Source organism: Electrona antarctica (assembly GCF_951216825.1).
Source record: "Electrona antarctica genome assembly, chromosome: 15".
In the NCBI taxonomy this organism is placed as follows: Eukaryota; Metazoa; Chordata; class Actinopteri; order Myctophiformes; family Myctophidae; genus Electrona; species Electrona antarctica.
This window is the reverse complement of record NC_136796.1, coordinates 36,456,666-36,468,795: the sequence shown is the minus strand read 5'-3', so window position 1 is coordinate 36,468,795 and position 12,130 is coordinate 36,456,666. Positions and strand designations below refer to the sequence as shown.

The 12,130-nt window shown below is 42.5% G+C and overlaps 1 protein-coding gene across 1 annotated transcript in view; it reads left to right on the top strand.

Moving 5' to 3' along the window:
* LOC306938464 (inactive phospholipase C-like protein 2) overlaps positions 1 to 12,130 on the top strand; it is a 67,160-nt gene that overhangs the window by 13,820 nt on the left and 41,210 nt on the right. Inside the window, exon 2 of the mRNA XM_079522657.1 lies at positions 10,303 to 10,404. Coding sequence (XP_079378783.1) covers positions 10,303 to 10,404 — 102 coding nt within the window. The remainder of the gene's footprint in view (positions 1 to 10,302; positions 10,405 to 12,130) is intronic.

The following is a 12,130-nucleotide window of genomic DNA, read 5'->3' as shown; positions in this document are numbered from 1 at the left end:
AGTCATTGGTCTAAAATCCCATGGTCAAGTTGCCACTGCTTATAGTTTCAGCAAAGACAAGACTCCAAACATAATGAAATCATCACATTTGGAAAACTATGATGATGTCAAGGCTATTTTCACCATTTCTTCCCAATACGGTATTGAGAAATGAGTGCAGACAAAAAAACTGCAAGTCTGGGCTGTGGATTAGCGGTCCAGGCACCTTGGCCGGTATCACTTACTATATTTAATTAAAACATAATAAAATACATTGATATGAAACTTGACTAACACAGAGAGTCTGAGACCAAGAGCTTGAACAACACAATCCAAAACCAAAACCAAGTCCAACACACACACACACACACACACACACACACACACACACACACACACACACACACACACACACACACACACACACACACACACACACACACACACTTTAACTTGAAAAGAGAAATAAAAGGACAGAAAAATAATTCCCCCTCTGTGTGTTCTAGAACTTCTCAGCGATGATAAAATCTGTTCAGATAGCCCTGTTGAGGGACTTTGTAATTGTTTTCACCGTTTCCCCAGGCTAAATTCCCCACAATGTGCCTCACTGTAGTACAAGTTTCACTGTGTCTTCCATAAAATGTGAAATGGCAAAGTATTGCCACATATATGGGGTCTTTTGCGCTTACATTAAGTAACGTTGGTTTATATTTTGCAATGGAAGTATATGCCTACTATATCCGGTAAACCTTTCCACACACATACATGCAAACACATACCGCTTCTAGGCCGGAACTACTACATGCAATGGGAATTGACCCCAGTCAGCTAAACTGTTTAGCGATTAGCTCCATGTTACCAGCTTTGTTTAGTTCAGCATGATACATAAATTAACTGCTTCGCTGTGGTGCTGGTTACAACAATGCTTATGTAACTATTAAAAAACGATAATAATAGATAAGTGTATAGACAAACAAATTTAATCGCAAAACTCGCGATGATAACAATACTATCAATGCTGTCTCTAAAACTTTGGACGTATACGATAAGACAATAATGCACAGCGTTAATATTTAGACAAACGATCATGACAGCCAAGTGAACGGGATAATAATTCATTAAAGGACTTACCAGCTTGTCTCACACTGTCGTTTGACTCCCGATCCCAACGGCCTTTACTGCATGTCACTCCATCTCTCTCCCCATTTCCTGTCAGCCTACTGTCCCTCTATAAAAAATATAAAAATAAAGGATTCATGATTAACTTTTATGTTGTATTAATATACATTATACAGTACCACACCTTGGACTTGTGTGAAGACACACCAGGGTGCCTCGACACACCGGTTGGGAACCACTGCCCTAACACAGACCCATGCCAAACGTACACAGATTGCTTGCTCATGAAACTACCCATTTATGGTACTGTAGCTCGTACATGGGCAACTTGCAGCCCCCACCATCACTTAATGTGGCCCACAAGTTAATATCAGAATACTGATATATTATTGATTTCAGCTGTTACAATTCCAAACATGCAAACATGACCCGCTTTAATTACTTCAGTCTATATATGTAGCTTAATGAATAGTATTAAGATGTTATTGTCTTTTTTTATGTCCAATGTATTTGTATTTAGTTCATAAAGTTAACATAACTATAACTAAATGCATTTGAATTTAAATAAAAAGGTTAATTTTCGGGATTCCAATTCAAAAATAGAAAATAAAAATCAGGATTTCAATTCAAATATAGCAAAAATAGCTGATCTACATTCAGCTATGAATGCCATTTTTGCTATGACAGTAATATGCAATGTGGTCCTCTGTCTGGAGTGAGTGTGGAAATATAGTGGCCCTCTCCATCTTCAAAGTTGCCACCGCTGCTGTAGCTAGATAGTAGCTCTTTTCTGTGTCACTGTCAGACACCCGCTGTGTCGAAAGTACCTTTACACAAACGTAAATCCTTTTCATTCGGTTTTGTCATTTCGCCTTTGGTTTTCCAATATTCTGGGGCTCATTTCTGCTTTATTTTGACAGGACATCTCTTCCCTCTCATACCTCTCTCTCTCTCTCTCTCTCTCTCTCTCTCTCTCTCTCTCTCTAAATCTGTCTGATCCCTCAATCCACTCTCCTCTCTCACAGACTCTCTTAAGTGCTCGTTCACTCTCCCTCTGACACCCTCCCGACACCTTTTTTCGCTGCATCTGTCCACCCATCTGTGTAATTCAATCAGAATCTTGTCCTCGTGGTATCAGAGGTTACCAAAGAATACCGTTTAAATTCACATTGGTGCCACGTTTCTTTGTTTATTCTTCTAATAATATGTAAGTCTCACAGTTCAAACCCCTCGAAACCCCTTTTAAAACTCATATCCTTCCATCCATCAAATCACCATGCTTAATCTTTTGCATAAAAGTAAAAATGATTACAAAACATTTTAAAGTTAATACAGTAGTTTTATATTGAAAATGTATTTGAGTAGCCCACCAGTGCACATTTTTGGCATGTTTTTGTTTTTGTCAATTGTTTTGGAAATGATGAATCATGACATGTAATGGGCTTTAATTGACAATTTAGGCATTTTAATGTTTGTTTAAGGCAGGGGTTCTCAACCTGGGGGTCGCGACCCCTCGGGGGGGGGGTCCCGAAATTATTTTGGGGGGGTCCCCAAATTATTTTCAAAACTCTGGGGTCGCGAGACATGGCCAAAGCATTTTCGGGGGTCCCCAGCCAAAAACATTCAACCCCTGGTTTAAGGCACATCTTAATCCAGAGCGATTTACAGTAAGCAAGTACAACACATGGTAATACATCAAATACATACACTTTAAATGGCTATCGTGGGTGCTAAAGTCTTGAACCTTCTGTAAGAATACAGAAAGTGGCACACAAACAAAAGGCTTAGGCTACAGAAGGAAAAGTCTGTTTGGAAACTTTGACATTTTGATACATTTGTACTCTCAAAATGGATTTGTTATGAGAAAATATGTATTTAAAAATCACACCCGCGTGAAGTGAGGGGCGCTCTTATCATCGCACATCATCATACATCCTCTCATTCCGGCCAATCAGAATTTGCGTCCTCACCTTCGTCTTCAATGTTTGTGTTACGCAATGTTTGTGTTTACACAAACACTCAAAATTGTCCATTCATTGTCAATGGCATTTAATGTTTGTGTTAGGACAAAGTTTGTGTTTACACACACACACACACACACACACACACACACACACACACACACACACACACACACACACACACACACACACACACACACACACACACACACACACACACACACACACACACACACACACACACACACACACACACACACACTAAAAGCTGGACAAGGGGGGCCCTCAAAAACAAAAATACAAATCTTTTGCCCTTTCCTCTGTCCCTCTGTCATCTCACTCAGCTCTTCCTGCAGCCTGAGGAGCAACAGGAAGTACTCTGTGACTGGCTGACTGACAAGCTGCTTCCTGTTTTGAAGGCATTATAGTGGTTCCCAACACATGGTTGGCTTCTGGTTATGCGTGCGGCGCGCGCACATGTGTATAGGAAACAAGCAAGTTCTGACTCATGATGGATTGAAGAAGGGATTAAAGATATAAGGTGGTGTTAGTCTATTTTAAGAGTGAGAGGTTTGAGAGAGAAAGTACGCGTGCATGTGACTGCGTTTGATATACTGTGTGTGCCGTGCACGTGTGTGTGTGTGTGTGTGTGTGTGTGTGTGTGTGTGTGTGTGTGTGTATACAGTATATATATATATATATATATATATTACTCAGGAAGGATGCAAATAGGGAATGCATGCCCCCTCCCATTATACCCATTGTGAAAGTAAGAGTACCCGTTATAACTGTCTGTTTGTATCCCTTATATGTCCATATATGGAGATCCCTGATGTTATCAGTAGCCTATACCAGTAAGACGCCCTCAGGGCGAGAAGCGACCATGCCCTGAATGGAGGTGTCGCGTGCACACATCCGCCAGACTACTGGGCGAGCGCTGGCACTTTGGCATGGGGTGTCAGATCAACATATGGAATGAATTCTGTACTGGCCATGCATATATGGAGCGTGTCTTGAGTGTACAGGGTTTTATGAGGTCAGATCAACATATGGAATGTCAGAACAGGTCAGCTCCATATATGGAGATCTAAGGGTTGCACTGGGGGCAGTGTCTTTAAAAAAAAATCACACCTGTGTGAAGTGAGGGGCGCTTTGTGTTGCCACAAATTTACGTCATATTTGGCAGACATTTGACCTAATTTCTCCTTTCATTGTCAATGGCAAATATGAGACGTGTGGGGACAAGATTTACGTCATATTTGGCGGACATTTGACCTAATTTCTAACCCATAATGGTCCATTTGGTTCTAAACTATCATTTAGCATGGGACCCCACTTTGGGAACCACTGGTATATATCATTGATATACTCTGTGTCTGTCTTGTCGGTGTACATGTGTATCTATAGAAACTATGTGGTTAAAGTGCTCAGGCTTATTAGGTGGTTAATGCTCATGTTTCGTCTGCATTTTTAACGTGGAATTGAGTCCCCCGATGACTCTACACACACACACACACACACACACACACACACACACACACACACACACACACACACACACACACACACACACACACACACACACACACACACACACACACACACACACACACACACAGTCCCTTGGGCATTGCGTTGCCAGGATCATTCGCTCAGGGTCCCAGTTGACGTCAGAGGTGGCGTTGTTGAATGTTTGAACTCTGTGCCCCCCCCCCTCCCTTTGTATAAGGTATTGATGTTGTCGGCTAATCGAGTTGAACATATGGAGCAGCCGGATGAAGTGGCTCTACAGAGGGAATAATTGAATCCCCTTTAATCGAGGGGTCACATTGAGAAGTCCTTGTCCCTCTGCAATCCCCCCCCCCCCCCCCCTCCAGTACAGTCCACATACAGCCCAGTGTTGATTTTGACAGGACATTTTGATTTTAGTTTCAGTCATCATAGTCTCTCGAATAGTTTTCATTTAGTTTTAGTCACATTTTAGTCACCTGGAATGTTTTAGTGTTAGTCTAGTTTTAGTCGACTAAATATCACAAGATTTTAGTCGACTAAATCTACAATTGATTTAGTCGACTAAAATGTGTTTTGGCAGGCCTTGATGCCGTCGTAATGGCCGATTTCACACTTGCTGAAAATTGCCGACCTACAAGCTCACAATGTGTCGCGCTGTGACGCGTTGTGAGCTTGTAGATCTGCTATTTTCAGCATGCAACCAAGTGTAAAATGACTTATACTGGATCTCTTGTCCACTAGTCCCTTCCTAACATTTTTATTTGTTGATGAAATTGTCAATATATTTAGTCTTACAGTTTTAGTCATCATAGCTTAGTTTTCATTTAGTTTCCAGTTAGTTTTCGTCACTGAAAAAAGGTAGTCGACGAACATTTTTTGTCGTAGTATTAGTCGACGAAATCAACACTGGCCAGCACACACCGCGCGGCCGCTCAACACATATCAGACGCAAAGGGAAGTGTACCTAAAAGCCACAATATCTGTGGCCTTTCGTTCTACCAGGCTAGTCACATCTTGTCTGAATTCATCACAAATGAGTACGGAAACAAATCCATGTGGTGGTGGTGTTGGCTGGCTGCGTAATGATGTGGCCAGCCACATAATTACATTGATATGTCCACAGAGACATGGTTGTGCTGGTAAATGCCCGCACGCAGATATAGATTGGTGGCAACATTGATTCTCAATGGCAGTCATTGGAAAGGGAAGGGGAGATCATCCAATGCTTCCTCTCTCTCTCTGTGTGTGTGTGTGTGTGTGTGTGTGTGTGTGTGTGTGTGTGTGTGTGTGTGTGTGTGTGTGTGTGTGTGTGTGTGTGTGTGTGTGTGTGAGAGAGAGAGAGAGGGGAGAGAGGGGAGAGAGGGGGAGAGAGAGAGAGTGTGTGTGTGTGTGTGTGTGGGTGTGTGTGTGTGTGTGTGTGTGTGTGTGTGTGCATGCTTAGTAGGTGACTGCTGGCTCTGTGCCTTGTTTTCGGTCATTGCGTCTGTCACGATGGAGGGCACAGAGGAGACGGTTGCTCCTCCCTGTCTCTTTCTTTCTTAAAGAGAAAGAAAACAGAGAGAGGTTGTTGAGTTGGCTACAGTATGCTTTTGTGACCTTCCTAATGCCTTCATTACTGATTGTTTGACTCATTCACACTTGCGTGCACATGGACTACTGGAACGTACACACTATATATATATAGAGAACCACAACAGATGTACTGTTAAGGATAACTGCCATACTATGTTTCATTGTTGATAGATTGTATTCATTAAACATTAACAGCGGTTAAAAACGAAGGTTAGAGGAGCACAAGCGATCGCCAGGGAAACTCTGGGTGGGGAAGTGAATGGCCACACCCACTTACACCCCCCTCCCCCCCGACACCGCTGAAGTGCCCAACTGCTCAGAGTGGCCAACCGCATTAAGACTGTGGTGTAGTGCGTGCGTGCGTGCGTGCGTGCGTGCGTGCGTGCATATGAAGTAGGACGTTGCTGAGAAAGAGCTCATGCTCAGCATACTACCCTGTATAAGTAAAGGTAAAAAACAAAATCAGACCAGTCTGAAGTGGTGCTGTACTGTACTGTACTGTACTGTACTGTACTGTACTGTACTGTACTGTACTGTACTGTACTGTACTCCTCCCTGGCCTGGTGTGTGTGTGTGTGTGTGTGTGTGTGTGTGTGTGTGTGTGCGTGCACGCGTGTGTGCGCGAGCACACTCGCTCTACTGGACATTTTAGGTGTTGCAGCTACGTACACAGTAGTCAGTAGTGGTGCGTGCAAATGTAAGCCAGGCCGCTTCGCACCTGGCAAAAATCTGGAGTGTTTCATTTAACGAGTTAATGTTTAGGGCGGTTTGTAGATGAGTGTGTAGAGAGGCTGTTTGAGAGTCGTATGAGGGCGCCTGTTTTATCCTCAGCTCACCCAGCTTACACACTTTGTACGTGTCAAAGTATCCTTTAGCAAGATGCTTAATCCCCCTCTGCGCTGTTGTAGAATTCAATCAGTAGTAATTTCTTGATGATGCAAGAGGAGTTGGAGACACGTATTGCAAGGTGGTGGTGATTGTGCTTAATTGGTAAAGTGGTAAAGTAGCTCTGCCACGAACAGAGGGGATTGGATTTACGGTGTTGAGAAATAGCAGAAAGCTCACAACACGTTGTGAGCTTGTATATCTGCTATTTTCAGCAAGTATGCCATTACGACGGCATCAAGGCCCGCCAAAATACATTTTGTCGACTAAATCAACTGTAGATTTAGTCAAATCTAAGATCTCATGATATTTAGTCGACTACAACTCGACTAACACTAAAACATTCCAGGTGACTAAAATGTGACTATATGTCTGACTAAAACTAAAATCAAAATTTGCTGTCAAAATCAACACTGCATAGTTATACTCATGATAAGAGAGAATCTGGTTTGTGTCTTTAGGAACAAGCTGTACTCAAAACAACAGATACCAGGCCTGTGTGCCATGGCATCTCGACTCGTAAGAATGTCATGTCACGTCTCAAAATGTCAGAACATAATAAGGCAAAAGGTGAAGAACACAATAACGTAAGTTATGATTCGACAATAATTCCTCCTCAGCGCTCATCTAAGAAGCCATTTGAGCAGTGCATCTGATGGCGAAAGGTCAGTATAAAGGTCACCCCCCCATCACCACCTCTCAGGAGACCAAGAAATACTCCATTTCCTAAGCGAACCCTGGATTATTTTGTGCATTTCATTTTTCCCATTCTAACAAGGTGGTTGCAGAGGGCTTGGTGATGACTGGAAGTCGAAACATCTCACCCGAGCGAGAGTCCTTTCATCTTGCTTGATGTGCCGCGACTCTCTTTCATGCTACTCATTCACATTCTCCGGATGAAACACTCCCCTGTGCATGTGTCGTGCTCACCTCACTATCTCTCACTCTCTCTCTCTCTTGCGTACTCTCTTCATGGCTGCGCTCATACACAAGAGACGGGTGTCTGCTGCTTGTCGCCTGTCTCCTCTGTGTCGGACAGCTCGCAATTCATTTTCAATGGGAGTCACCGTGGTTTTGACGAGAACCTTGTTCGATGGGGGGGGTGGGCAGAACACAGCCATCGAACAAGGTTCTCGTCAAAACCACGGTGACTCCCATTGAAAATGAATTGCGAGCTGTCCGACACAGAGGAGACCCAGGCGACAAGCAGCAGACACCCGTCTCTTACAGTTGGGTGCCACCGATATTGTCCCTTATCATTTGACCCATTTAGGCCTGACCTCAAAATTTAAAAAAAATCTTCTAAATCCTCCAGTTTTCTGAAATAAATATTTTCACGATTTTTCAAAAATAGCAGACCTACAAGCTCGTAGCGCGCCACTCGGTGGCGCGCTATGAGCTTGTAGATCTGCTATTTTTCAATAGCTAAATTATAACATAATGTTTAAAACACCAAAAGGGGTTCCCGCCCAAAACTGTCCTTTTGCGCAGATCACACAAACCTCAGCAAAAAGAAAAGGACAATATTGATGGCCTCCAACTGTATGTATGAGCGCAGCCCATCTCTCTTGCTTTCTCTTTCTCAACGTTATCTTTTGCTCCTTATTTCTCTTTCTGCCGGTCTCTCTCTCCCTTTCATCACTCCTATTCGTTTCCTGACAGATATCTCCCACCTTGCTTGTACAGTATACTGTAAGCTGGGTTTCTGTTTCTTGCAAAGCAGCCGATATGTGTTTGTCTGATATTGATGCCTGCGTCTCATCAAAGTCATGTTAGTCACTGATTAGCATTGACAGACCTTTGTTGTGAGCCTGGGAGGTAAAAGAAAATCACACCAGTGTGAAGTGAGGGGTGCTCTTCATACATCATCTGATTCCGGCCAATCACAATTTGCGTCCTCACCTTCCTCTTCAATGTTTGTGTTTACGTAGTTTTTTGTGTTTTACATAAACACTCAAAGCTGGCCATTCATTGTCAATGGCAGTCCAGTTCCAAAAAAACAAACTAAAATACTAAAATAATACATTTTACTGTATGCCTACTGTATATGATTGATGCTACGGTTAAAAGTAAAGAAAAGTGTGTAATACACAATTATTGTTGCTTATACTAATCTATCAGTTCAAATACTTTTTGGGGTATCCTCTGCCCAGTAACGTATTCAGAGTGCTGAACAACACATTTTTCCCCAGGGAAAATAAATATATCATACCTAATCATTATATCATTGAACTTTATTAGTGTTGAAATGTATTAGGGTGTATATTGTGCTATGAGAGGAACAGAACACGTCAGTGTGTTGTTATTGTTCACATCCTGGATCAATGAATCCATCTGGAATTTAATCAACCACAATTAAGTTCATGGCCAGTTGGCCACTCCCGCATCAGATTATATCCTTCAATTAAGTCTTGGGTGCCATTTTATCTGGACTCCTTTGTACCGGTAATTGAATAACTCCACCCCATCGTGTGTTTGTCAGTCCGACCGCTCCCATGTAACATTCTGTCCTGGCCTGACATGATCCGATTGGTCAATACATGATGAGCTGTGACGGGGGAGCTCAGATAACCTGATTGGGTGACGGCGTCCTCGTCCCACTCTGACCTGGTTTGATTAATGGCACAATGCCGAGGGTCAAGGGCAGGAAGGGCAGGCAAAAGGCTGTTTGTTTGCATGGTATCAGGAGCAATAATACTATCAAGGGAGTCATGATGAGTAAGTATGTAATCTGCGTTTGACATAAATCATTGTGCTTGTTAATCCCACAACCTCTCATACTCTGCACAACGGTTTGATTGTTCTATACGCAAGCAAACGTAATCCCACATGATACAACAAGCAATCTTCAGGGGGGGGGGGGGGGATCTATTTATCCATAGACATATAAAAGGTAGACGCCTCTTCTGGCTTTGGGGCATGTGTTCTCGAGAGGGGGCAAAGCTTTCTCGAGATTCCTTGCGATTCCGCTTCCGTGTGCGTCACAGAGCGGATGTTCTGGTCTGACAAGTCCCGGAAAACATTGGCCACTATAGCCACTTGAGTGGCAGCGTGGCGTAGCGTGCCTTCCACACTTCCGGCGCACTTCCGCCCCAGAGTGTAAATTGTTCCTGCTCTCCCGTCGACACACATGGCTCCAACAAACTGCAGCGGCCAATGAGGCATCGATTTTTTAAAATATCTATGTATTTATCTATCCCTTTATATTTATTCCCCCGCCCTTTCTCCTCATCCTCCCCTCCTCCTCCTCCTCCTCCTCCTCTTCCTCCATCAGGATGGTTCCCGTGCTGGTCGGGAGAGGAAGAAGACCGTGTCCTTCAGCAGCAGTTTGTCCGAGAGGAAGATCAGCAGTGCGGCTGACTGCATCCACTCCATGGTGTGCATGCTCATATATACTGTAACCCGAACCCTTTATTGGACTGAATTTAAAAACATTGTCCATTCACTATGTCCTTAATACTGTTGTAAATGTTTCATTACGCCATTTGTCATTTAGTTCTTCTGATCTCAAGTAGAGGTAGTAGTATAGTAGTCAGTATTGGAAATTAACTAAGTACATTTACTTAAGTACTGTACTTTGAGTACTTTTGAGGTATTTTTTACTTTACTTGAGTACTTCCAATTTCCAATACTTTTACTTCTACTCCACTACATCTCAGAGGCAAATATTGTACTTTTACTCCACTACAATTATTTGACAACTTTAGTTACTTTGTAGATTTGGATTATTATTAAAAAACATACATTAACCACTTCAGCACATTTCGGCCATTTGAAAATAGCCGATCTACAAACGTGCAATGCGACGCATTGATCAGTTATTTTCAAAAGATTTGTATACATTTGAAAACTTGAAATGGGACATTCTGCACACTGAGTACTTTTACTTTCAGTACTTTAGGACTTTTACTTGTAACAGAGTAGTTCTACATTGCAGTATTGATATTTCTACTCAAGTAAAAAATGGGAGTACTTTTTCCACCACTGGTAGTAGTAAATCTAGAAGTTGCCAGCAGTGGCTCAGTGAGTCGAGTGGCCGTCAGAAGGCTTAATGTCCAAGTGTCCCTGAGCAACACACAAGCCCTTCACTGTGCACTTACAGTTGGGTGCCACCGATATTGTCCCTTATCATTTGACCCATTTAGGCCTGACCTCAACATTTAAAAAAATCCTTCTAAATCCTCCAGTTTTCTGAAATAAATATTTTCACGATTTTTCAAAAATAGCAGACCTACAAGCTATTTTTCAATAGCTAAATTATAACAATGTTTAAAACACCAAAAGGGGTTCCCGCCCAAAATGGGTTAACTGTCCTTTTGCGCAGATCACGCAAACCTCAGCAAAAAGAAAAGGACAATATCGATGGCCTCCAACTGTACCTGAGCAGCAAACACTGCTCAGGCACAGAAATTATTTCCTCTTCTGAGATCAGTAAATAAATACCATTTAGTTGTTGTAGTACTATAATAATAAGAAAGCATAGGCCTTGCTTTCTCAGACATTCAATAAAGTAACCCTGGAGATACACCATGGTGCTTGAAACGGGTTGACACCTGATTGATCGAACACTTGATTGATTTTTTTCGTCCCTCCTATGGATTACTCATCAGCGGCATCAACTCAGCGGCTGCGGTAGGAGACACAAAGAGTCTCCTTCGTGTCTCCTAACGGAACTGCTGCTACTTAATTATTGGCTTAGGAATGCGACAACAAACTAAAAAATACCTATGAATTCAAGTCACCATGGGGTGAGTAATCAATTTTTTGGGGGTGAACTATCCCTATACTGTAACTTAACACTTGGATCCTGGAGCAAGTCTCTAATCTCCCACTAGCAGGTATCCCAGGAAGTGTCATTCCGCGTAATTCCAATATTGTTAAGCGATGGTCTTATTTAAATACATTACACAGTAAATGCATATATCCATGTTGTTTTGAAGTGTGCAGTTGTCCAATTTCGATTATTACCTCAAAATGTAGGCGTCACTGTTAATGACGTTCACCGTTACCCTTCCCTTCCTGGTGCTTTTCAGCTGAATTATAGTCCTTTCATTTACAAACCGAACCCCACTTAAACGAAGATACGGTATAGTGGGCCTGAA